General features: G+C 44.7%; 2 protein-coding genes across 5 annotated transcripts in view; one reads left to right on the forward strand and one right to left on the reverse strand.

Annotated features, from left to right (window-relative positions):
* Window positions 1-9,776, reverse strand: part of SPAST (spastin) — an 89,823-nt gene extending 80,047 nt beyond the window's left edge. For 2 of the 4 annotated variants that reach the window (XM_050754140.1, XM_050754139.1), the window contains exon 1: window positions 9,101-9,776. In XM_050754140.1, the coding sequence (XP_050610097.1) occupies window positions 9,101-9,509 (409 nt within the window). In that variant the 5' untranslated portion in view covers window positions 9,510-9,776. The remainder of the gene's footprint in view (window positions 1-9,100) is intronic. The other 2 variants (XM_050754138.1, XM_050754137.1) reach the window with 1 other exon arrangement.
* DPY30 (dpy-30 histone methyltransferase complex regulatory subunit) overlaps window positions 1-27,823 on the forward strand; it is a 937,477-nt gene that overhangs the window by 874,767 nt on the left and 34,887 nt on the right. The gene's annotated exons all lie outside the window — the stretch shown is intronic.

Genomic DNA, 27,823 nt, shown 5'->3' on the forward strand with positions numbered 1-27,823 from the left:
ATATGGACAGCTATTTTATATGTGAGTTTTAAATAAAGCACAATATTGAATTATATAGAACTATGAAATACGACAATTTTCATTAATTTTCTACAAACCTATAAGCCAAAAATAAAATTCTAAGACCCCCAACCGACTGACAGACCCTCCCCTTGCCCAGGGCATTCCAAAGTTAACCTAAAAAACTAGTTCAGGCTATGATGAGAAGTGGGGGTTGGACATGACTCATTATACCCTCTTCCCTTTGGAATTCAGGGACAACTGATCAGCATTAACATTCAAACAGAGATATTAAGATGTTTTGGAGCAGTAAGACGCCAAATTCCCAGCCTAACTCTAGTACAGTATTACATGTCAGATAGTACGCCATGAAAGAAATTGAAGTATTTTAGCCTAAATCATATTTCTCTGACATATTCTGAAATGGCCCTGCAAAGCTGTCTCTTGTGGGGAAAATTTATGTAGAGAATCCTTTCCCTTTCCAAGTCTTTTCTCTGAACCAGGAGAAGATTAAGAGTCTGCCACCTTTTAAAGTCTCATAAGAAATATTTACAATGTATTCTCTCTGAAGCCTGCTACCTGGAGGCTTCATCTGTATAATAAGAACCTCGGTATCCACAACCCATTATTTTAACCCAGACACTCCCTTCTATGGATTCCAGGACTTTAGATAAGCTCTTTTGACCAACTGCTCATCAGAAAATCTTTGAATCTGCCTATGACGTGGAAGCCTCCCCAAATTCCAGTTTTCCTGCCTTTCCAGATGGAACCAATGTACACCTTACATGCTTAATTGACATCTTACGTCTCCCTAAAGTGTATAAAATCGAGCTATAGCCTGACCACCTTGGACGGATGTTCTTAGTATCTACTGGGGCTGGGTCATAGGCCACTGGTCACTCATATTTGGCTCAAAATAAATCTCTTCAAATATTTTACAGAGTTTGACTCTCTTCATTGACAAAGTTATTTTAAATACACACATGCGCATATACACAGCTTAAAACTATGAATAGAAAAATATTTTACTTAGACAATTTCTGTCTTTAATGCCTGACCCTTTAGCCCTTTAAAACTATGAATAGAAAAATATTTTATTTAGACAATTTCTGTCTTTGGTGCCTGATCCTTTAGCCCTACAATATCCTGAGAAACTTCAGCTCTCATTCATATAACATACTAGGCCTTTTCTGTTTAGTCCTACATACTTGAGAAATCGAACCACACCTAGAGAACCTCCACCATTGTATTACCCAGGAGATCTCAGGCTTGTCTATCCACAGGAGACATGCAGAACATGTTAGGTCATGTTCCAGTTAATCCAAAGAACTATTATCACAACCTTCTCTTTTCCTCCAAGTATTCCAAGGAGCCCATTACCAGCATTACAACATAAAAACTTGTAGTATAAAGTAAAAAGTACAGTATTTTGAGTCTATTCACTTAAATTCTATTTTTGGTTCTGCTGTGAGTCTACTCTTTAAATTTCAGCTTCTCCTTATACAAAATTGCTATCATAGGCCGGGCACGGTGGCTCAAGCCTGTAATCCCAGCACTTTGGGAGGCCAAGACGGGCGGATCACGAGGTCAGGAGTTCGAGACCATCCTGGCTAACACGGTGAAACCCCGTCTCTACTAAAAAATACAAAAAACTAGCCGGGCGAGGTGGCGGGCGCCTGTAGTCCCGGCTACTCGGGAGGCTGAGGCAGGAGAATGGCGTAAAAACCCGGGAGGCAGAGCTTGCAGTGAGCTGAGATCCGGCCACTGCACTCCAGCCTGGGCGACACAGCGAGACTCCGTCTCAAAAAAAAAAAAAAAAAACAACAACAACAAAATTGCTATCACAGGTTTTCAGTCTTCCAAGGAAGTTCGACAATTAAAGAAAATATTTACCAACTTAGTCAACATGGCAAGATCCCCATCTCTAAAAAAAATTTTTTAATTAGCTAAGCATGTGGTATGCATCTGTAGACCCAGCTACCAGGGAGGCTGAGGTGGGTGGATCGATTGAGCCTGGAAGGCTGAAGCTGCAGTGAACTAAGATTGTGTCATTGCACTCCAGTCTGAACAACAGAGTGAGGCCCTGTCTCAAAATGTGTATGTACATATATACATATGTACACATATTTGTTAATCACATAACAAATGTTTTAACACATCTCACTGGAGAGGAAGTAAATATTTCTCAAATATCATCTCAAATGCAGAGCTGTACAAATTAACTGGCATCCAATAAATATTTGCTTTAATAAATACACCTCACATATCCTTCTATTAAGTCAATAGAATTTGCTGTGCTATTTCTCTCTCTTGAAATAGTTTGGTTTCAGACAAATTAAGGCCTTTATGAAAATTTACTGTCAAATTTGAGTATGGGCTGGGTGCAGTGGGTCATACCTATAATCCCAGCACTTTGGGAGGCTGAGGCAGAAGGATCACTTCAGGTCAGGAGTTCGAGATCAGCCTGACCAACATGGTGAAACTCTGTCTCTCCCAAAAATACAAAAATATTAGCCAGGCGTGGTGGTGCACGCCTGTAGTACCAGCTATTCAGAAGACTGAGGCAGGAGAATCACTTGAACCCGGGTGGTGGAGGTTACAGTGAGCCAAGATTGCACCACTGCACTCCAGCCTGGGTGACAGAACGAGACTTCATTTAAAAAAAAAAAAAAAATTTGAGTATGCCGTAAGAATTCAGAATAAACATAGTCACCATATAAACCACATTTATACACTATTTCATTAAAATGATATTTAATTTGGCATTTATCGTTTCAAGGTACCAAATGTTTCAATTAACACTACTACAGTTTGAAATACGCCATTTCATCAATCAAATAAATTGGCTTTCAGTTAAATTAGATAAGTCGGCTGGGCACAGTTGCTCACGCCTGTAATCCCAACACTTTGAGAGACCGAGGCAGGTTGATCATGAGGTCAGGAAATCAAGACTGTCCTGGCTAACATGGTGAAACCCTGTCTCCACTAAAAAATACAAAGAAAATTAGCCAGGCGTGATGGCGGGCACCCGTAGTCCCAGCTACTCGGGAGGCTGAGGCAGGAGAATGGCGTGAACCTAGGAGGAGGAGCCTGCAGTGACACGAGATCACGCCACTGCACTCCAGCCTGGGTGACATAGCGAGACTCCGTCTCACTTGATCTTAGCCAAAAGGCCAAGAAGTGATAGAGACTCCGTATCAAAAAAAAAAGATAAGTCATGTTGCCAAGGGAATGGCAGTGCATGATATTACCAGCTCCTTAATAGTTAACCACAGAGTTAGGAAACTTTTGAAGAGACTGCCTACTCAACTCATTTCTATTTGATCATATATATTTTGAAGCAGTGAGAAAGACGAAGAATTAAATTCTCTTGGAACTAAGGTTTGAGTTGTCAAGGACAGCCAAGAGGCAGGCTTCAAATGCGCACTCTCTTTCAACCACTGGATTAAGACTAAAGTACAAAAATGTTCAATCTCCTAAAGAAAAGATTTAAGATAGAAAAGAACCATAATAATTATAAACTCATTTTTCTTTTTTTTTTTTGAGAGATGGAGTCTTGCTCTGTCGCCCAGACTGCAGTGCAGTGGCATGATCTTGGCCCACTGCAACCTCCGCCTCCTGGGTTCAAGCAATTGTCCTGCCTCAGCATCCCAAGTACCTGGGACTACAGGCGTGCACCACTATGCCCAGATAATTTTTGTATTTTTAGTAGAGATGGGGTTTCACTAATATGTTGGCCAGGCTGGTCGCAAACTCCTGACCTCAAGTGATCCGCCCACCTTGGCCTCCCAAAGTGCTGGGATTACAGGCATGGGCCACTGCATCCAGCTTGAGCCACAACGCTCAGCCTTTAATTTTTGATGGAGTCTCACTCTTCTCACCCAGGCAGGAGTGCAATGGTGAGATCTCAGCTCACTGCAACCTCCACCTCCTGGGTTCAAGTGATTCGCCTGCCTCACCCTCCCAAGTAGCTGGGATTATGCACACCCACCACCACACCTGGCTAAAGTTTTACTTCATTTTTAAAGGAAAATGAATCTGTAACTAATCTGCTTCAGTCTGAACTAATTTAATTTGGCATATTATATCATCAGTTGTTGAACTAAAATCAAACTAAAGACCTGTCAGGCTGGGCGCGGTGGCTCACACCTGTAATTCTAGCAGTTGGGGAGGCCGAGGCGGGCAGATCACTTGAGGCCAGGAGTTCGAGAACAGCCTGGCCAACAAGGTGAAATGCCGTCTCTACTAAAAATACAAAAATTGGCTGGGTGTGGGGTGGCACATGCCTGTAATCCCAGTTACTGGGGAGGCTGAGGCAGGAGAATCACTTGAACCTGGGAGGTGGAGGTTGCAGTGAGCTGAGATCGCGCCACTGCACTCCAGCCTGGGTGAAGAAGCGAGACTGTCTCAAAAAAGCTATCAACAGCCCATTCTGATGTCCACATTAGAAATCAAAATACAAAGAAAAAGTTGTGAACAGAAACATTATCAGTAGAAAGAGTATGAAATATGCATTACACAGATCACCGAAAACATTGTTGAAATTTCTCCAGCTTGGCCAACATAACAAGATCCTACCTCTAGCAAAAAAAGAAAAAAAAAAGGAGGATCACTTGAGCCTAGGAGTGAGCCTTGAGGCTGCAGTGAGCTATAATCACATTCCACTCCAGCTTGGGTAAGAGAGTGAAACGTTGTCTCTAAAACAAATTAAATATTTTTAAATATTTAATATAGCCAACTGAAAAATAAAAATGTTCACGAGAATTTAAGTATAATAGATATATTCATACATGTGATACTCAAAGATTTAAGTCACCAGCCTGAAACCTGAGGTCTGAATTCTATTTCTTCCACTTATTCCTCACATGGAACTGCTATTTCTTCAAATCTAAGACCTCAGGGTCTTTTATTTTTCATGCCTAGGTTTTCCTTAATTTCTCCTTTTATCCTACCTCCCAACTCCCATCAACCAACAGTGTTAACTAAAATATCCTTGTAGCCGGGCACAGCGGCTCACGCCTGTAATCCCAGCACTTTGGCAGGCCAGGGAGGGAGGTTCACTTGAGGTCAGGAGTTCAAAACCAGCCTGGCCAACATGGTGGAACTCTGTCTCTATTAAAAATACAAAAATTGGCAGGGCACGGTGGCTCATGCCTGTAATCCCAGCACTTTGGGAGTCCGAGGTGGGTGGATCACGAGGTCGGGAGATCAAGACCATCCTGGCTAACACCGTGAAACCCCGTCTCTATAAAAAAAATACAAAAAATTAGCCAGGCGTGGTGGCAGGCGCCTATAGTCCCAGCTACTCAGGAGGCTGAGGCAGGAGAATGGTGTGAACCCAGGAGGTGGAGTTTGCAGTGAGCCGAGATAGCACCACTGCACTCCAGCCTGAGTGACACAGCGAGACTCCATCTCAAAAAAAAAAAAAAAAAAAAAAAAAAAAAAAAATTAGCTGGGTGTGGTGGCGTACACCTGTAATCCCAGCTGCTCCAGAGGCTGAGGCAGGAGAATTGCCTGAATCCAGGAGGCAGAGGTTGCAGTGAGCCAAGATCATACCATTGCACTCCAGCCTGGGCAACAGAGCGAGGCTCCGTCTCAAAAATAAATAAACAAACAAACAAATATATAAAATTTCCTTGCATGTTCTGACATTCTCTTCCTAAATACAACAATGGCTGAGCATGGTGGCTCACGCCTGTAATCCCAGCACTTTGGGAGGCCGAGGCGGGCAGATCACGAGGTCTGGAGATCAAGACCATCCTGGCTAACACGGTGAAACCCCATATCTACTAAAAAAATACAAAAAATTAGCTGGGCATGGTGGCAGGCACCTGTAGTCCCAGCGACTCGGGAGGCCGAGGCAGGAGAATGGCGTGAACTCGGGAGGCGGAGCTTGCAGTGAGCCGAGATCACGCCACTGTACTCCAGCCTAGGCAACAGAGTGAGACTCCGTCTCAATTAAAACACACACACACACACACACACACGAACAAAAAAACAAAATAACAAGTTTTTTTTTTTTTGGAGACAGAGTCTCACTCTGTCAACCCAGTTCGGAGTGCAGTTGCACAATCTCAGCTCATTGTACCCGGAACAACCTGAGCTCAAGTGATCCTCCTACCTCAGCCCCCCAAGTGGCTGGGACTACACGCATGTGCCACTGCGCCCAGCTAGTTTTTGTATTTTTCATAAAGACAGGGTTTCACTATGTTGCCCAGGCTGGTCTCTAACTCCTGGCCTCAAGTGATCCACCCACTTCGGCCTCCCAAAGTGCTGGAATTACAGGCATGAGCCACCGTGCCCAGCAAAAAATGATCTATTCTTGTTTTTCAAGACGGAGTCTTGCTCTGCCACCCAGGCTGGAGTGTAGTGGCACGATCTCGGCTCACTGCAACCTCTGCCTTCCAGGTTCAAGCAATTCTCCCACCTCAGCCTCCCGAGTAGCTGGGACTACAGGCATGTGTCACCATGCCCGGCTAATTTTTGTATTGTTAGTAGAGATGGGATTTCACCATGTTGGTCAGGATGGTCTCGAACTCTTGACCTCGTGATCCACCCGCCTTGGCCTCCCAAAGTGTTGGGATTACAGGCGGGAGCCACCGCGCCCAGCCCAAAATATGATCTACTCTTAAACATGCTCCTCTATTCTAAAACTTTGCAACTGTTTTCATTCTCCCCAAGGGATCCTGGATGTTCTTAAGAGGTGATAAAGAATGGAGCTTGCTGGGCAGGCACAGTGGCTGACACTTGTAATCCAAGCACTTGGGAGGTTGAGGCAGGCAGATCACCTGAGGTCAGGAGTTCGTTACCAGTCTGGCCAACATGGTGAAATACCATCTCCACTAAAAATACAAAAAATTAGCCAGCCGTGGTAGGGTGCACCTGTGGTTCCAGCTACTCGGGAGACTGAGGCAGGAGAATCGCTTGCATCTGGGAGGCAGAGGTTGCAGTAAGCCGAGATCACGCCACTGCACTCCAGTCTGGGTGACACAGCGAGACTCTGTCTCAAAAAAAAAAAAAAAAAGAATGGAGCAGTTAACAAAAAATTTCCTTCCACAAACACATAGTATTCTTAAATGTTAACTCCCTCCTTGACCTCTCTTAACCATCACTTTCATTACTGTCCAAAACAATGAATACCTGCCTCTTTCCCTATATCCTACTTCCCACTCCGAGGCCCCACAAAGGAAATAGGTTTCAATAAGACTGAAATTCTAGAACAGTTTTTGGAGTTGGTAGTAGAGAGAGACACTATGAATGAAGTGCAGATTGCTCCTGTTTTCATTAATGGACAATGCAAGTGAGTATCTAATTGAGGTGTGGTAGAAAAGTGGGTTTTTTGGCAGAAGGAGAAGCAAGATCTCAGCATACTGGATGTAAGGATAAAAGGGGAGAATTGTAAAAGTTAGACTTCTCCTAATTTCACTTATTTTCCATAAAAAAAATTTCATTAACTATTAGCATAGGTTTCGGCTGGGCGCGGTGGCTCAAGCCTGTAATCCCAGCACTTTGGGAGGCCGAGAAGGGTGGATCACGAGGTCAGGAGATCGAGACCATCCTGGCTAACACGGTGAAACCCCGTCTCTACTAAAAAATACAAAAAACTAGCCGGGTGAGGTGGCGGGCGCCTGTAGTCCCAGTTACTCGGGAGGCTGAGGCGGGAGAATGGCGTGAACCCGGGAGGCGGAGCTTGCAGTGAGCTGAGATCCGGCCACTGCACTCCAGCCTGGGCGACAGAGCGAGACTCCGTCTCAAAAAAAAAAAAAAAAAAAAAAAAACTATTAGCATAGGTTTGGAATGATCTGCTTTATCTTTTGAGCCTCATTTTCTTCGTCTCTAAAATGCTGATACCAATAATACCTTCATCTCACAGGGTTATTGTGAGGATTAAATAACACCTTTCATGGTCTGGGATGGTTGTTTTTTAAAAAAGGAGAAAAGATAACACATGCAAAGCTAACGGCACAATGCCTGGCACATATACAAAAAAAGGTAGCTTAACGCCAGGTGCGGTGGCTCATGCCTGTAATATCAGTACTTTGGGAGGCCGAGGCGAGCGGATCACGAGGTCAAGAGATGGAGACCATCCTAGCCAACATGGTGAAATCCCGACTCTACTAAAAATACAAAAATTAGCCGGGCGTGGTGGTGCGTGCCTGTAATCCCAGCTACTCGGGAGGCTGAGGCAGGAGAATCCCTTGAACCAGGGAGTCGGAGGTTGCAGTGAGCCGAGACTGCACCATTGCACTACAGCCTGGGCGACAGGGAAAGACTCCGTCTCAAAAAAAAAAAAAAAAAAAAAAAAAAAAAAAAAAAAAAAAAAAAGGTTAGCTTAAAAGAAAACCGAAAGATGTAGTATCCTTACTTTCATTCAGATACATATTTGTTTTAGGTTTTATTGTAAAGTGGTATGTTTAAGTTTATGCAATTCATTCTTCAAACATTTCAACTTGGAAATTAAAGGCTACTTTGGAATACTGCTTTAATTAAAATCAAAGCAACCAGGGGGAAAGTTTTATGCTAAATATAACTTCATTGAAAAAGTATTGAGGAATCGTTGTACTGATAAAATGATTATCTTGATTAAAATGATGCAAATTCAACCGCAGTTATACGCAGCTATTTCTTTCAAAATTGTCACCATTTGTTCTTTTTTTCTGACACTACAGTACTCTGCTTTCATTAAAAGCCAGTAACAAGGCACTGCTTCTTCAATATCAAAACCTTTTGGAAATCTTGGCTCAGAGGAAGCCGCACACTGTTCACAGTGCTAGAAAGGATCGGTGTGGTCACTCTAGGACAACTGTCACTGTCATCTGCACGTCTGGGTGTCTCACAGTGACTTGGGTCATGTACAAGTGTGGGGGAAGGCTGGTGTCTGAAACAAAGTCGACAGCCAGGGTGCCCTGAAAGGGGAGAGGTTTTGAGAATACTAGAAGATACAGGCTCCGACCTACGGGAACGCAGTCTCCCAGGGCATATCAATTCCGGGGGTGCACCGTCCCCTCCCGCTGGAAAGGGACGCAGGTGTTGCCCTCCCCCGGCGACCCCACCGCCTTCTTCCCGGCGTCGCCGCCCCCTCCCCCAGCCCCCTAGTTACCTTTCTCATCCTCATCGATGCGCAGGGCAATGGAGATGTACTCGAAGGCCTGTTTGTGGAAGACTCGGACGCGCTCGGCCTCGCCGCCCGGCACCGGCGCCGGGGCCGAGGCCGGTGCTGGCGCGGCCCCGGAGCTCCTCTTGGCTGCCATGAGGGCGCGGGAGAAGCGCTGGCAGAGCCACACGAAGAGGAGCCCCAGGTGGAAGGCGACCAAACGCAGCAGCGCGAAGCCTACAAACAGCGGGTAGGAGAAATAGTACAGGTTCCGCTTATGCGGCGACTCCGGCGGAGGGGCCGGCCCGGCGGCGGGAGGGGCGGAGGCCAGGCAAGGGGGCGGAGGCCTGGGAGGCACCGGGTTGCTGGCGCCGCCGGAGCCTTTCTTCTTCCCTCGTCCACCCGGAGAATTCATTCACAGCTCTCACTGCCGCCGCCGCCATAACCCGCCTCCCGCAGACCGATGGGAACCAAGCGACGGCGGCGGCCACTGCGACGGCGAGGGCCACAGACCCCCGTGTGCCCGCCGGTCTCAGGGGCTCCGCACCGCCGCGCGCTGCCCGCCGGCCCCGCCCCTTTCTCCTTCCTCGGCCAGGAGCACAACCCCTTCTCCTCCTGCAGTCGGTGGCTCGGGCCCCTCCCTTCCTGCCACTGTCCTCTCCGCCGCCTGGTGGCTCCCAGCGGCGGCCGCGCACGCGCACGTCTTCCCGTGTTTTTCTCCGGGGCGCGCGCGCACGGCGCGTCTTTGTTGACCGGGGCTCTTGTACGCGTGTGCGGCGCCCTCCTCTCGGCCTTCCCCGCTCAACTACAGTTCCCAATGTGCAGTTCGGCTCACGTCGGCAGCCCTGGAGAGCGCCTGCCAGGAAGCCTTGGTAATCGATCCACCGAAGGGGGAATTGCGGATTGGGGTCGCTTTGCTGGTTCGCGAGTCTCCTCTCTCAGTGTCATAATTTTCCTAGTTTCTTTCATCTTTTTCTGCCAGGCGACCTTAGTCTTCTCCAAAGGATACATCTCAGAAGCAATGGGTATCAATCTGGGAAATAAATTAGCCGGGCGTGGGGGCGCGCGCCTGTAGTCCCAGCTAGTTGGAAGGCTGAGGCCGGAGAATCGCTTGAACTCGGGAGGCAGAGGCGCAAGTGAGCTGAGATCGCGCCAGTGCGCTCCAGCCTGGGCGACAGAGCGAGACTCCGTCTCCAGAAAAAAATAAAATAAAAATTTAAAATCTGGGAATTATTTGAGAGGAAAGCAATTGTGAAGATAGAAACTTCAAGTCACTGTAAACAACAGCAACAAGAATGTTAGCTCAGTGTGATGAGATCAACGAACCCAAGGGTTTAACTAAATTAGTGCATATTTAGATGTCTAATATGGAAGATAATTTATTTGAATAAGGGAAATCTTAGGTTTTGCATAGTAACCGTTGCATAGTTTACTGAAGAATCCATACTTAAAAAACAATTAAAAATCTACTCAGCATCCCTTCCTTTGGGAAACTACCTGCTTGTCTCTGCTCCCTGTATTCTAATGAGCTGCAAGCACAGAACCCAGGCCACAAAGGTGGAAACAAACACTAGGTCAGTCAGACTCTCCTGGGACCTGGAATCTTGGCTGGAGACCCACCGAATAGAAGGTAGCAGGAATCGAGTGCTCTTAAGAGCGTGTTTGTCAATGCATCACATTGAGCTCCCCAGAGCTGCTGGGTTCCTGACTGGTCACTTGGTTATGTAACCTATCCAATACACTAATCAGTCTGTTTCTCTCTTTCTCTCTCCTCTCTCCTTTCCCCCTTCCTTCCTTTCGTCTTTTCCTCTCTCTCCCTCTCTATCTCCACATCTTTTTTTCTCTTCTCTTTCTCTTTTTACTTGAGTTAGCCATAATTATTTCTTGTTTCCTAAAACTAAGGAAGCCTAACTGACACAAAGACTCCGTTATTTACAACGTGAGGTTTACAAATACCACTTGGGAGCTTCCAGCTTCCAAGAATCTCCACATTCCGCCACAGCTTTATTTTTTTATTGTTTGAGACAGGGTCTCACTCTGTTGCCCAGGCTGGAGTGCAGTGGCACAAACCACATGACTCACTGCAACCTCCACCTCCCTGGCTCAGGTGACCCTTCCACCTTAGCCTCCTGAGTAGCTGGGACCACAGGCACATGCCACTGTGCCCGACTAATTTTTGTATTCTTTGTAGAGCCAGGGTTTCACCATGTTGCCCAGGCTGGTCTCCACTCCTGGGCTCAAGCAATCCACCTGACTCGGCCTTCCAAAGTGCTGGGATTACAGGCATGAGCCCCCACATCGTGCCCCCAGCTAATTTTTTAACCTTTTTGTTGAGACAGAGTCTTGCTATGTTGCCCAGGTTGGTCTTGAATTCCTGGCAGGCCTCCCAAAGTGCTGGGATTACAGGCATGAGCCACAGCACCAGCCAATTTTACTTAATTATTCCCCACCAATACTGCCCTACAAATATCACAGGCTATTGCAAAAATGACCTACTCCCTGTTTCCCTCTTATTGCTCCCCCTTCTCTGTGCTTATGCTAGATCCTCATTCTGAAATGCCCTCTTTCAGCCGGGTGCGGTGGCTCACGCCCGTAATCCCAGCACTTTGGGAGCCCAGGCAGGCGGATCACCTGAGGTCGGGAGTTCAAGACTAGCCTGGCCAACATGGCAAAACCCCCTCTATACTAAAAATATGAAAGTTCGGTGCATTCCTGTGGTGGCAGTGCATTCCTGTAATCCCAACTACTGAGAGGCTGAGGGAGGACAGTCACTTGAACCTGGGAGGCTGCAGTGAACGGAGATCATGCCAGTACACTGCAGCCTGGGCGACAGAGCAAGACTCTGTCTCAAAAGCAAACAACAACAAAAAAATTTTTAATGAAATGCCCTCTTTTAAATCTGATTCAGGGCCTGGCGCGGTGGCTCACACCTGTAATCCCAACACTTTGGGAGGCCGAGGCAGGCGGATCACCTGAGGTCGGGAGTTCGAGACCAGCCTGACCAACATGGAGAAACCCCGTCTCTGTTAAAAATACAAAATTAACCGGGCATGATGGCGCATGCCTGTAATCCCAGCTACTTGGGAGGCTGAGGCAGGAGAAGCACTTGAACCCGGGAAGCGGAGGTTGCGGTGAACTGAGATTGCGCCATTGCACTCCAGCCTGGGCAACAAGAGCGAAACTCCGTCTCAAAAAAAGAAAAAAAAAATTACATTTATACATATATCATGTAAACAAGAAGTGTATTATTTAAATGTACAGTTTAAAGAAAAATAATAAGCAGCATTCCGTTTAAGAAAAATGAATGTAACCAACTCCTAGAAGCACTCTGTGAGCTCCTTCTCTAATCTTAATGTCTTGTCTCTCCCTCTAGAGGAAGCCACTATCCTGAATTTTATATTAATCATTCTCGTGCCTCATTTTAGTTTGCAGTGTATTTATGTATTTCTAAATAATGTGTTGTATGATTTTGCCTCACTTTGACTTTATGGAAATGTAATCATATTTCAAGTATCCCTTGTTTGCTTTCCCTCCTCAAAATTTTTAAAATTTCATTTATTTTATTTTAAGAAAATAGAGATGGAGTCTCACTATGTTGCCCAAGTTGGTCTCAAACCCCTGGGCTCAAGCAGTCCTCCTGTCTTGGTCTCCCAAAGTGCTGGGATTACAGGCAAGAGCCACTGTGCCTGGCTACCTGCTCAGTAATTAAGTGTTGAAATTCCTCCCTGTTGATTTCTGTAACTGTGGTACATTTCCACTGCTATATAGTATTCCATTATATGAATTTACCACAACCTATTTTACTGTTCAACTATTGATGGATATTTAGTTTGGTGCCAGTTTTTCTTCTTAAGTAACTATCTTTCCTGTTATCCCTACAGTCTTTATCACTAAAGAAAGTAACTAACTTTTTAACTTAGCCAAGATAGGGCCCAATAGTAGAACGGTTAAATGGTCCTGGCGTCAGACTGGTTGCATTTACATCTGTGTTCCCTAAGCAGTGCCTGGAATCAAGTTGATACTTGCTCGTTTTTTATTTTTTGTTTTCTTTAAATATATTTTTAAATTATTTCTTTTTTATTTTAAAGCTTCTTTTGTAGAGACAAGGTCTCTCTCACCATGTTGCCCAAGCCAGTTTTGAACTCCAGCCCTCAAGCAATCCTCCCACTTCAGCCTTCTAATTTGCTAGGATTAAAGGCATGAACCACCATGTTCAGTTTATTTCTATTTTTATGTTATTTTATTTTTTACTCACCATAATACTAACAAGGAGATTTGTTGCTTTTTTGTTTTTGTTTTTGAGACAGGGTCTTACTCTGTCACCCAAGCTGGAGTACAGTGGCGCCATCATTGCTCACTGCGGCCTTGGTCTCCTTGCTCAAACCATCCTCCTGCCTCAGCCTCCTGAGTAACTGGGACTACAGGCATGCACCACCATGCAGGGCTACTTTTTTAAAAATTTATTTGTTTTTTGAGATGGAGTCTCGCTCTGTCGCCAGACTGGAGTACAGTGGCGCCATCTCGGCTCACCGCGACCTCTGACTCCCTGGATCAAGCGATTCTCCTGCCTCAGCCTCCTGAGTAGCTGGGATTACAGGCATGTGCCACCATGCCCAGCTAATTTTTTATTTTTAATAGAGATGGGGTTTCTCCATGTTGTCCAGGAAGGGCTTGATCTCCTGACCTCGTGATCCGCCCGCCTCGGCCTTACAAAGTGCTGGGATTACAGGCGTGAGCCATGGCACCCATCCAAATTTTTTTTTTTTTTTTTTTTTTTTAGTTGAGATGAAGTCTCACCATGTTACCCCAGATGGTCTTGAATTCCTGAGCTCAAGTGATCCACTCACCTTGACCTCCCAAAATGCTGGGATTACAGGCATGAGCCACTATGCTTGGCCATGAGGAAGACAGTTTTTGAATAAAGAATGGTTCTCCAACATTTCCTCTACATTTTCACTATAATCTGGCTAATATAGACTATTGGTCTGTACCAACTTCGCTCTTTTCCAGGACTACAATTACTCTCCTGTCATTTTTCATTCACTTAGAATGGCCTCTTCTGCTACTTCCACTGTTGAAGTCCTTCAAGACTTACCTCTAATGTTATATCCTTTTTTTTTTTTTCTGAGACAGTCTCACTCTGTCACCCAGGCTGGAGTGCCTTGGCGCGATCTTGGCTCACTGCAACCTCCACCTCCCGGGTTCATGCCATTCTCCTGCCTCAGCCTCCTGAGTAGCTGGGACTACAGGCACATGCCACCACACCTGGCTAATTTCTTGTATTTTTAGTAGAGATGAGTTTCACCATGTTAACCAGGATGGTCTCGAACTCCTGACCTCGTGATCCACCTGTCTCGGCCTCCCAAAGTGCTGGGATTACAGGCGTGAGCCACCGCGTCCAACTCTAATGTTACATTCTTCGTAAATTATTCCATTATCACCTCCAGCAGAAATGATCTTGTTTTTCAGTTGTTATGACAATATGGTTGTGTTACTCTATGGCTCTTATACTATATTGCCCTGAGTGATGCTTATTTAAACACTTCATCACCTCTTGATATAGATTATAAACTTATGGAAGGCAGTGGTCACATTTTATACATTTTGCCTCACTTTTTGCATCTAGCCTGACACCTTGCTTATGGTACTCATTTAATAAATATGAGTAATTTGAAAAACAATTCAAACATAATGATTGTGTTAGATTTCTGATGCTATATAATATACCACTCCAAAACTCACTGGCTTAAGATAGCAGACATTTATTTACTCACAACTTTGTGGCTCAGCAATTTGGGGTAAGTTCAGCTGGATGGTTCTTCTGATGGCCTTGCTGTGGACCATTCATGTGGATGCAGTCATCTGATGGCTTGACTGAATGGCTGTATGACCTAGCTAGCCTCATTTGTATGTTCAGAGATTGGTTGTGGCTATCAGCTGGGACATATGTCTCTAGCAGGACAGCCCTGACTTCTTTACATTGCATCTGGTTTCCAAGAGAGTGTGAGTGGAAGCTGTAAGATCTCTCAAAACCTAAAATCCAGAGTTGCACAGTGTCATTTGTACTACATTCTATTGTCAAAGCAAGTCACAAGGCCAACTCCAGTGCAAAATATAGGAAAACAAACTCCACATCTTGATAGAGAAGTAGCAAACTCAGATTGCAAAGGGGCATATATATAAGGATAGGAAGAATTGTTATGGCCATCTTTGCAAGCAATTTATCACAGTGATTACGTGTAGAATTTCCTTTTACCTCATGTTCAGATGGCAGCTTAAGCATCTCATTTAAGATAGCATTTTCCGGCCGGGCGCGGTGGCTCAAGCCTGTAATCCCAGCACTTTGGGAGGCCCAGGCGGGCGGATCACGAGGTCAGGAGATTGAGACCATCCTGGCTAACACGGTGAAACCCCGTCTCTACTAAAAAATACAAAAAAACTAGCCGGCGATGTAGCGGGCGCCTGTAGTCCCAGCTACTTGGGAGGCTGAGGCAGGAGAATGGCGTAAACCCGGGAGGCAGAGCTTGCAGTGAGCCGAGATCCGGCCACTGCACTCCAGCCTGGGTGACAGAGTGAGACTCCGTCTCAAAAAAAAAAAAAAAAAAAAAAAAGCATTTCCCAACCATTTGATGAATTATAAAAACCTTAATTAACACGCTTAAGGCTGGATGCTGTGGCTCACACCTGTAATCCCAGCACTTTGGGAAGACAAGACAGGTGGATCATTTGAGGTCAGGAGTTCAAGACCAGCCTGGCCGACATGGTGAAACCCCACCTCTACCAAAAATACAAAAAATTATCTGGGCATGGTTGTGGCACGTATCTGTGGTCCCAGCTACATGGGAGGCTGAGGCAGGAGAATCAGTTGAACCTGGGAAGCAGAGGTTGGAGTGAGCCAAGATCACGCCACTGTATTTCAGCCTGGGCAACAGAGCAAGACTGAGTCTCAAAAAAACAAAAAACATGCTTAAGTTTAAGGAGAGAACAGCAGTGACAGTGATGATGGTTACTACTACTACTTGCTAACATTTATTGAACCTGTATTCTGAACTAAGCAGAAGAACTTTTAGTGCCTTGTTAAAATATTGCTACTTGAGTTAAGCATTATCATCTCTTTCCCCACCCCACTCCGAGACAGTCTCGCTCTGTCACCCAGACCAGAGTATACAGTGCAATGGCAAGATCACGGCTCACTGCAGCCTCAACCTCTCAGACTCAAGTTATCCTTCCACCTCAGCCTCCTGAGTAGCTAGGAACACAGGTGCACACCACCATGTCTGGCTAATTTTTGTATTTTGTTTAGAGATGAGGTCTCACCATGTTGCCCATTCTGGTCTCAAACTCCTAAGCTCAAGCTCAATCTGCCTACTTTGGCCTCCCACAGTGCTGGGGTTACATGTGTGAGCCACCTCGTTTGGCCTCAGTTTTTTTAAATAAAGAATTTGGGGCTCTACAAGTCTGTTATTTGCCCAACATCACATATTAGTTAATTACACATACTACTTCAGTAATTTAAGGTAAAAATCTAGGATCTCAAGAATAATATTTTTATATAGTCTGTTTCTATTTTAATTAAGAAATAAATATATCTTTAGCCCCTGAAGCACAAGTGATCTTTCATTCATGTGCATCATGTTGGGTTTTAGGCCTCCAGCCTCCCATTTACTGAGTCTCTGCTATCTGGTTGTACTTAATGTTGACTGTGCTTTTCTGCACTTTTGCTCTTTTTTTGTACGGTAAAAATATGGGATTTTAGAGTTAGTAGGACTGGGGTTGCTATTCTAGTTAATTCCTCTGTAAAAATTACGAAATGAGGCCAGGCGCAGTGGCTCACGCCGGTAATCCCAGCACTTTGGGAGGCCAAGGCGGGCAGATCACGAGGTCAGGAGATCAAGACCATCCTGGCTAACACGGTGTAAATCCATCTCTACCAAAAATGCAAAAAAAATCAGCCAGGCATGGTGGCAGGCACTTGTAGTCCCAGCTACTCGGGAGGCTGAGGCAGGAGAATGGCATGAACCCGGGAGGCGGAGCTTGCAGTGAGCCGAGATCGCACCACTACACTCCAGCCTGGGCGACAGAGCGAGACTCCGTCTCAAATAAAAAAAAACAAAACAGTACAAAATGAAAGAGTACATCTAAAGCCTCCAGCATGATGCCTGCAACATGACAGAGCTCAATAAATTTTGTTTTTCTCTCTTACACCTGTAATGCCAGTTCAGATTTCTAACTCTACTGGAATCTCATGTTTTAGTGCTCTAAACTCACATCTTCTGCCCCTTGGAATTATATCTCAGTCTGAAGACTGTTGTGAATTAACATCTTCCTAAATTTGTGTCAAAAAAGAAAAAACAGTGCCTTCAGACACAGTGGTGCACACCTGATGTCCCAGCTACTCAGGAGGATTACTTGAGCTCAGGAATTGGAATCCAGCCTGGGTAACATAATGAGACCCTGTCTCTTAAAAAAAAGAGAAAAGTAAAGAAAGAAAAAAAAATATAGTGCCTTGGTATTACCCTGGCCTTATAATGTGCCTAGATGAGATCCCAACCCGGCTAGCCATTCCACCTAGCGTGAGAGTCTCCCAGTTTTCAGATTGTAAGAACTTTCAGAACACTTAATCTTGAATGGAATCTGAGCCAGTTTCACCAGGACAAAAAGAAGGAGCTGGGTACTGTGCTAACTAATCCAGGACATTCAGTCACTTTATCACTTTAACCCATATTTATGTACCACATTGCCTACCATCAAATAGTTTTTTTTGGATATTTCGGCCCCACTTGCCTTCTAAGGAACTCTTCAAACCTTCAATTTGAGAGATTCTAGGTTTGAAGTATGGACCAATGACAGATATTAAGGACCTCTTTTCAACTAAAAAAATCAGTAAAAAAAAAAAAAAAAATTGGCACATGTAGAGTCCAGTGAGGAAATGGCTAATTTTGAAAAAGGCAGAAAACCTAAAATAAGAAAAGCAAATTGAAAGATATGTTTGGAGGGGAGGGATGAGACAAGTAACAATTGTTATCCAATCTCTGTATTAATAAGGAAAAACATAATTCTGAACTATTAAATCATCTCCCTGAATTGAGTCCACAATGTGGCACATATTATTCATTTGTTCAATGAATAGATATTAAGAAACAGACAATGTATCAAGCAATGAATGGGGTGTCAGGATTATAATGGGGAATAAGATGGAGTTTATAGTTTAATGCAGTGGCCAAAACTTCCAATAGCAATAGTGGTCAGGCATATAACATATATGGGTTCCATGCATGGGTTGCATGGCATGCAAAAATGCATGTGTGATGTGAATGATGGAAACTATGAGAAGCTAAAGAGTTGCATCCTGCAATTGAACAGGACAGCTGTTACTCAGCTCCCACTGAGCTGATTTTATTTTCTTTTTGAGACAAGGCCTCTCTGTCGTCCAGGCTGGAGTACAGTGGCACAATCATGGCTCACTGCACCCTCAACCTCCAGGGCTCAAGTGGCCCTCCTGCCTCCGCCTCCTGAGTAGCTGGGACCACAAGTGCACACCACTATAGCCCAGCTAATTTTTGTATTTTTTGTAAAGATGGGGTTTTACTGCGTTGGCCAGGCTGATCTCAAACTCCTGGGCTCAACCAATCCACTTACCCTAGCCTCCCAAAGCACTGGGATTACAGGCATGAGCCACAGCACCCAGCTAGCTCCCACTAATTTTTGCCTTTCAGGAATGTGAAGCTTAACATTGCCAGATTTTTTAAGTTTTTCAAGAGAAACCAGAAACCAGAATTCTAAATTTTTATGTGAAATCTATTGTGTAAGAGTTATTGGCTTAAAAATCATTGTTATTTCATTCTTTTTAGATACACAGTCTCGCTCTGTCAGCCAGGCTGAAGTGTGGTAACAGAATTATAGCTCAATGGGGTCTCAAACTCCTAGGCTCAAGGGATCCTCCTGCCTCAGCTTCCATGGCCAGCTCAAAATTTTATTTATTTATTTATTTATTTATTTATTTATTTATTTATTTTTGAGAAGGAGTCTTGCTCTGTCACCCAGGCTGGAGCGCAGTGGCACAATCTTGGCTCACTACAACCTCCGCCTCCTGGGTTCAAGCAATTCTCCTGCCTCAGCCTCCTAAGTAGCTGGGACTACAGGTGCCTGCCACAAAGCCTGGCTACTTTTTGTATTTTTATTTATTTATTTATTTTTTGAGATGGGAGTCTCGCTCTTATTGCCCAGGCTGGAGGGCGATGGCAAGATCTCGGCTCACTGCAACCTCTGCCTCCCGGGTTCAAGTGATTCTCCTGCCTCAGCCTCCCCAGTAGCTGGGATTACAGGTGCCTGCCACCACATCCAGCTAATTTTTGTATTTTTAATAGAGACGGGGTTTCGCCATGTTGGCCAGACTGGTCTCAAACTCCTGACCTCAGGTGATCCACTCGCCTTGGCCTCCCAAAGTGCTGGGATTATAGACGTGAGCCACCGTGCCTGGCCTAATTTTTGTGTTTTTAGTAGCGACGTGGTTTTACCAGGTTGGCCTGGCTGGTCTTGAACTCCTGACCTCAAGTAATCGGCCTGCCTTGGTCTCCCAAAGTGCTGGAATCACAGATATGGGCCACCGCACCTGGCCTCAAAATTTAAAAACAAACAAACCAGGCCAGGCGCAGCGGCTCATGCCTGGAGTCCCAGTTACTCGGAAGATTGAGGCAGGAGGATCACTTGAACCTGAAAGGTGGAGGTTGCAGTGATCCGAGATCATGCCATTGCACTCCAGCCTGGGCAAGATAGCAAGACTCCATCTGGAAAATAAACAAAATAAAAAACAAAAACAAAACTCCGAGTCACCAGTTTGAGATTTCCAAGTTTATGGAGGATTTGTTACTTCAGTGAAAATGTGAATGAGCTCGTGGTTTTGAAATAGTAGGTGTAAGTATAAATTGTTACCTGACCTGCTCAACTTGATTAGCTATAATGCCAAGGAAACACAGCAGAGTCAGTTAATATGAAACTTTAAATGAATGCCCTAGAATGGCAATCTAGATTACCAGAGGGTGTATTCAGTCGGCCTTCTAAATAAAATATTTAGGTATATAAATATAATCTTACATATCTGTATTTATAGTGGACTCCAGCACGCATGAATATCTGTAGTGGGCCGGGCGCAGTGGCTCACACCTGTAATCCCAGCACTTTGGGAGGCTGAGGTAGGCGGATCACCTGAGGTCGAGAGTTGGAGACCAGCCTGACCAACATGGAGAAACCCCATCTCTACTAAAAATACAAAATTAGCCAGGCGTGGTAGCACATGCCTCTAATCCCAGCTACTCAGGAGACTGAGGCAGGAGAATTGCTTGAGCCTGGGAGGCAGAGGTTGTGGTGAGCTGAGACTGCGCCATTGCACTCAGCCTGGGCAAAATAAGTGAAACTCCATCTCAAAAAAAAAAAAAAAAAATCTATACTGGACTCCAGCACGCATGAAAAGCAGAGTAGAACACCAGGTAAATGTTGGGACACATAAAAGGAGTTGCCTGTTTTCAAAGGTGGTTGCTAGCAACTGCAGTGTTTTGGGAAAGACTCTTATTCTGAGACCGTCTATCTTGTCAGATACCCGTTTCTCCACTTACTGTCTTCATTAATGTTTCCGTTTGTATGATGTTCCCCAGCCCTCCCATACAGGCTTTTCCTTTGAGGCTTTGCTTAAAAATTTATTCTTGGTTCAATACTGTTTGAAAGATACCCACTACTTGGGAGGCTGAGGCAGGAGAGTGGCTTGAACCCAGGAGGCAGAGGTTGCAGGGAGCCAAGATGGCGCCACTGCACTCCAGCCTGGTGACAGAGCAAGACTCTGTCTCAAAAAAAAAAAGAAAAAAAAATTTGAGACAGGATCTCGCTCTGTCACCCAGGCTGGAGTGCAGTAGCGCAATCACAACTCAGTGCAGACTCTACCTCCCGGGTTCAAGTAGTCCTCCCACCTCAGCCTCCCAAGAGTTGGAGACTCTCACCACCATGCCTGGCTACTTTTTTTTTTTTTTTTTTTTTGGTTTTTAGTAGAGATGAGGTCTCGTGACATTACTGAGGCTGGTCTAGAACTCCTAAGCTCAAGTGATCCTCCTGCCTCAGCCTCCCAAAACGCTGAGATTATGGGTGTGAGCCACCGTGCTCAGCCTGAACTTCTTCAGACTTTAGGGTCATTCATCTTAACCTTTAATCACTTACTATCTTGTATTGTTATTTAAATGTATCACATGTATATGTCTGATGTAGCTGACCTAGAATACAAGTTTATGAGAGCAGGGACTGCAATTTATATTTACTCTAAACTTCCCAACAGTTTAAGATCCTCAACGTCACCTCCACTTAGGTGATTCATTTCACTAGGAGTACTCACAGGGCTCAGTATATTTATTTATTTTTTTAGACGGAGCTTTGCTCTGTCACCCAGGCTGGAGTGCAATGGCACGATCTCGGCTCACTGCAACCTCCGCCTCCCGGGTTCAAACGATCCTCCTGCCTCAGCCTCCCAAGTAGCTGGGACTACAGGCACATGCCGCCACTCCTAGCTAATTTTTCTATTTTTAGTAGAGACAGGGTTTCACCATGTTGGTCAGGCTGCCCTCAAACTCCTGACCTCAAGTGATCGGCTAGACATAGCCTCCCAAAATGCTGGGATTACAGGCATGAGCCACCGCGCCTGGCTAATTTTATACAGACAGCATGATTTAGTACAGCAAAAGGACACAAAGCAAAATCAGCAAAAGGAAAGGTGCATGGGACAAAGTCTGGAGGAAACCAGGTACAAACAAGGTTCCAAGAGTCCTCCCAGTGGAGTCAACAAAGGATATGCTTAATTCCTCCAGCAACAGGTTCAGAGGATGTGGGTAAAATGTTGTCTACCAGAAACACTCATCAGAAACTCAGTGCTTGGGCTTTGTGTTGGGACTAGTCATATAGGCACCCTCTGCCTAACACCTATCAAAATTCCAGACTCTTAGAAGGAAGGCAAGTGCTTAACATACACCATATTGTTTGTATAGCTTAGGTACAGTGAGCTACTATTGTTCAGGAAAAGTTTTGGCTGGGCGCCTTGGCTCATACCTGTAATCCCAGAACTTTAAGAGGCTGAGGTGGGTGGATCACTTGATCCCAGGAGTTCGAGACCAACCTGGGCAACATGGTAACACCACACCTCTACAAAAGATAGAAAAATTAGCCAGGTGTTGTGGGGCATGCTTGTAGTCCCAGGTGCTGGAGAGGCTGAGGTGGGAGGATCGATTGAACCCAGGAGGTGGAGGCTGCAGTGAGCCTAGATCATGCCAGTTCACTCCAAGCTGGGCAACGGAGTTAGACATTGTCTCAAAAAATAAATAAATAAATAAAGGGAGGAAAAGTTTTATATCACTGTAGGAAACTATTATTATTATTATTATTATTATTATTGAGATGAGTTTCGCTCTGTCACCCCAGCTGGAGTGCAGTGGCATGATCTCGACTCACTGCAACTTCCATCTTCCAGGTTCAAGCAATTCTCCTGCCTCAGCCTCCTGAGTGGCTGGGATTACAGGCACCTGCCACCATGCACAGCTAATTTTTTTTGTATTTTTAGTACAGATGGGGTTTCACCATCTTGGACAGGCTGGTCTTGAACTCCTGACCTCATAATCCACCCACCTCAGCCTCCCAAAGTGCTGGGAAACTACTATTTAAGTTCTCAGACACTAGCAGCCAAGGTCCAATTTTGCAAGCAGGCCTTTCCAAGGATAGCGGTCTTAGGCTTGCTGTGTTAACTCTTCTCTGCAAACTCTCTATGAGGTCTTGACAAATAATAGATGCTTGCTAAATGCTTTAGTGAAAGAAAAAATAATGAACTCAGAGAATTTTTTTTTTTTTTGAGATGGAGTCTCACTGTGTTGCCCAGGCTGGAGTGCAGTGGTGCGATCTTGGCTCACTGCAACCTCCGCCTCCCGGGTTCAATCGATGATGATTATTCTGCCTCAGCCTCCCAAGTAGCTGGGATTACAGGTGCCCACCACCATACCCAGATAATTTTTTGTATTTTTAGTAGAGACGGGGGGGTTTCCACCATGTTGGTCAGGCAGGTCTTGATCTCCTGACCTCGTGATCTGCCCACTTTGGCCTCCCAAAGTGCTGGGATTATAGCTGTGAGCCACCGCACCCGGCCCAGAGGTTTTTTTTTAATACTATTACACAATGAATTAGATCCATTATTCACATAAATACTCTTCTTATTGATTTATGTGTTACTTATAATTTAAAAATCTACATATTTGGCTGGACACAGTGGCTCACGCCTGTAATCCCAGCACTTTGGGAGGCCGAGGCGGGCGGATCACCTGAGGTCGGGAGTTTGAGACCAGCCTGACCAACATGGAGAAACCCCATCTCTACTAAAAATACAAAAATAGCCTGGTGTGGTGGCATGGGCCTGTAATCCCAAATCAGGAGGCTGAGGCAGAAGAATCGCTTGAACCCAGGAGATGGAGGTTGCAGTGAGCTGAGATTGTGCCACTGCACTCTAGCCTGGGCAACAAGAGAGAAACTCTGCCTCAAAACAAAAAACAAAAAACTACATATTTTCCAATTAAAGAAAATTTATCTAAATATTGTTACTCTTTTAATTGTAAAACAGATCGTGCTTTTGCTTAAAAAAAAAACAAAACAGTTTCAACAATCTAAATTTTATAAAAAGCAGATTTCCACTCCCCATTTTCCCTCTCCACAGGTAACCACTGTTAGTATTTTGGTGTGACTAGGCGCTGGTGGCACACGCCTGTGATCCCCGTACTTTAGGAGGGTGAGGTGGGCGGATTGTATCAGCCCAGGAGTTTGAGAGCAGCCTGGGCAACATGGTGAAACTGTGTCTCTTAAAAAAAAAAAAAAAAAAAAAAAAAGAGTTTGGTATATATCATTTTAGAGTTTTTCCTATGAACATACAAATAGATATGTACAAAAATATAATCTCAGCTGGGCGCGGTGGCTCACCTTGTAATTTCAGCACTTTGGGAGGCCAAGGCGGATGGATCACCTGAGGTCAGGAGTTTGAGACCAGCCTGGCCAACATGGTCAAACCCTGTCTCTACTAAAAATACAAAAAAATTAGCCAGGTATGGTGGCTCATGCCTGTAATCCCAGCACTTTGGGGGGCCAAGTCAAGCGGATCACCTGAGATCAGGAGTTGGAGACCAGCCTGGCCAATATTGTGAAACCCTGTCTCTATTAAGATACAAAATTAGTCAGCGTGGTGTCATGCCCCTCTAATTCCAGCTACTCAGGAGCCTGAGGCAGGAGAATTGCTTGAACCCAGGAGGCAGAGATTGCAGTGAGCTGAGATCGAGCCATTGCACTTTAGCCTGGGCAAAAAGAGTGAGACTCCGTCTCAAAAAAAAAAAAAAAAAAAAAAAAAAAGATTTTCTTACAATATCTATGTTTCACATAAAATTATGTTGTAAATGTATTTTCATCTATAGTTCTACTTGTTCTTTTCAATGCTTACACAGTACTCCATTGTATTGAGATATACAATTTAACCTATTCCTAATCTTTTCTATTAAAATCTATGGTATATATTTATGGTACAACATGGTGACTATAGCTAATAACAATGTATTATATACCTAAAAATTGTTAAGAGAGATTTTAGGTATTTTTACCACAAAAAAATTGTATTTGAGGTAATACATATGTTAATTAGGTTAATTTAGCCATTATTAAACATATATGTATTTCAAAACATCATTCTGTACACCATAAATATGTACAATTTTTGTCAATTAAGAATATAAAAATAGTCCGAGCTAGGTGGCTTACACCTGTAATCCCAGCATTTTGGGAGGCCAAGGCAGGTGGATCAGTTGAGGTCAGAAGTTCGAGACCAGCCTGGCCAACATGGTGAAACCCCATCTCTACTAAAAATACAAAATTAGCCAGGCATAATGGAATGCACCTGTAATCCCAGCTACTTGGGGGGCTGAGGTGAGAGAATTGCTTGAACCTGGAAGACGGAGGTTGCAGTGGGCATAGATTGTGCCACTACACTCCAGCCTGAGCAACAAAGTGAGACTCCCTCTCAAATAAAAAAATACATAAATATAAATAAAAACAATGGCATAATAAATATATTTATATCTTTGCATATTCGCAAAGGTATAATAAATATAATAATTTCTTTGCATATTTGCATGGGATAAAATTCTAGAAGTAGAATTATTGTGTCAAAGTGAGGAGGGAGTAAAAATAACAGGCCGGGTGTGGTGGCTCATGCCTGTAATCCCAGCACTTTGGGAGGCTGAGGCAGGCAAATTGCCTGAGCTCAGGAGTTCGAGACCAGCCTGGGCAACATGGTGAAACCCCGTCTCTACTAAAATACAAAAAAAATTAGCCAGGCGTGGCGGCGTGTGCCTGTAATCCCAGCTACTCAGGAGGCTGAGGCAGGAGAATTGCTTGAACCCGGGAAGTAGAGGTTGCAGTGAGCCGAGATGGCGCCACTGCACTCCAGCCTGGGCAACACAGCGAGACTCCTCCATCTCTAAAAATAATAATAATAATAATAATAAATTTCATTTTAGTTCATCCCATTTATCGACTGATATATAATTTTATACATATTTGAGGGGTACATGTGATATTTTGATATTTTACTTGCATACAGAGTGTAATGATCAAATCTGGGCAATTGAGATATTACGGATATCGAGATATATATATATATAGATATATAAATTTTTTTTTTTTGAGACAGAGTCTCGCTCTGTCGCCCAGGCTGGAGTGCAGTGGCGCAATCCCTGCTCACTGCAAGCTCCGCCTCCTGGGTTTATGCCATTCTTCTGCCTCAGCCTCCCGAGTAGCTGGGACTACAAGGTGCCCGCCACTGCGCCCGGCTAGTTTTTTGTATTTTTTAGTAGAGACGGGGTTTCACCATGTTAGCCAGGATGGTCTTGATCTCCTGACCTCATGATCTGCCCGTCTCGGCCTCTCAAAGTGCTGGGATTACAGGCTTGAGCCACCGCGCCCGGCCAATATCAAGATATATTATAGATATTATAGATATCAAGTATATTTATTTATTTATTTATTTATTTATTTATTTGAGAGTCTTGCCTTGTCACCCAGGTTGGCGTGCAGTGGCACCATCTCGGCTCACTGCAACCTCTGCCTCCCAGGTTCAAGCGATTCTCCTGCCTCAGCCTCCCGAGTAGCTGGGACTACAGGCTCATGCCACCATGGTCGGTTAATTTTTGTATTTTTAGTAGAGACAGGGTTTCACCATGTTGGCCGGGCTGGTCTCAAACTCCTGACCTCGTGTGATCCTCCTGCCTCGGCCTCCTAAAGTGCTAGGATTACAGCATGAGCCACCATGCCCGGCATTTTTTTTTTTGAGACAAGGTCTCTCTCTGTCGCCCAGGTTGGAGTGCAGTGGTGTGAGGACAGCTCACTGCAGGCTTGACCTCCCAGGGCTCAAGTGAACCTCCCACCTCAGCTGCCCGAGTAGCTAGGACTACAGGACCGTGCCACCATGCCCAGATAACTTTTTGTATTTTTTGTAAAGAAGGAGTCTCATTTTGTGGCCCATGCTGGTCTCCGACTCCTGGGCCATGTTGCCTAGGCTGGTTTTGAGCTCCTGGCCTCAAGCGACCTGCCCACCTCAGCCTCTCAAAGTGCTGGGATTATAGGCATGAGCCACTGGATTCAGCCTTATAGGGGAACACATTTTAAACAACAGTCATGTGTTAACATTGGATGGCAGAACTTTTAAAAAAAATATTTTTGAGACGGAATTTTTGCTCCGTTGCCCAGGGCAGAGTGCAGTGGCGCAATCTTGGCTCGCTGCAACCTCTACCTCCTGGGTTCTAGCGATTCTCCTGCCTCATCCTCCCAAGTAGCTGGGATTACAGGCGTGTGCCACCATGCCCAACTAATTTTTGTAATTTAAGCAGAGACGAGGTTTCACCATGTTGGCCAGGCTGCTCTCGAACTCCAGACCTCCAGTGATCCGCCCAGCTCGGCCTCCCAAAGTGCTGGAATTACAGACATGAGCCACCATGCCCGGCCAGGTGGCATAACTATTAATCTCCGTTTTACTGTCTTCGTCTTTTTTTTTTTTTTAAGACATGGGATCTTACTATATTGCTCAGGCTGGTCTCTAACTATTGGGCTTAAGCAATTCTCACACCTTGGCCTCCCAAAGTGCTAGGGTTACAGAGGCATGAGCCACTGTTCTTGGCCTCTGACTTTGTCTTTTAAAAGGGAAATGTTTTCAATTTAAATTAATATGGAATGGCTTTGGGCAACCTAAAATTAAGAGATATCAAAGTTACATATTTTGCCTATCACTTAATAACCCATGACCTATTTATGAACATTAAGTGATAATAAATAATTTGGATTGACAAGGAAAGCATAAAATCAACACATTTAAAAATTGAAAATCACCACCACTGTGGCATGCACCTATAGTCCCAGTTATTTGGGAAACTGAGGCAGGAGACTATCTTGAGGCCAGGAGTTCAGGGCTGTAGTGTTCTAAGATTGCTCCTGTGAATAGTCATTGCACTGCAGCCTGGACATCATATGGAGAACCCATCTCTAAAAAGAAAGAAAAAAACATTAAAAAAATTAAAACTGAAAATCAGGACATTTTAGGAAAAAGTCTAAATATAACTTCATATGAGAAGTGGCAGAAACAATTGGCAATTTAAGGATTTGAAATGTCAGTAAGGTTGCCTT

Source organism: Macaca thibetana, chromosome 13, assembly GCF_024542745.1.
Source record: "Macaca thibetana thibetana isolate TM-01 chromosome 13, ASM2454274v1, whole genome shotgun sequence".
Lineage (NCBI taxonomy): Eukaryota > Metazoa > Chordata > Mammalia > Primates > Cercopithecidae > Macaca > Macaca thibetana.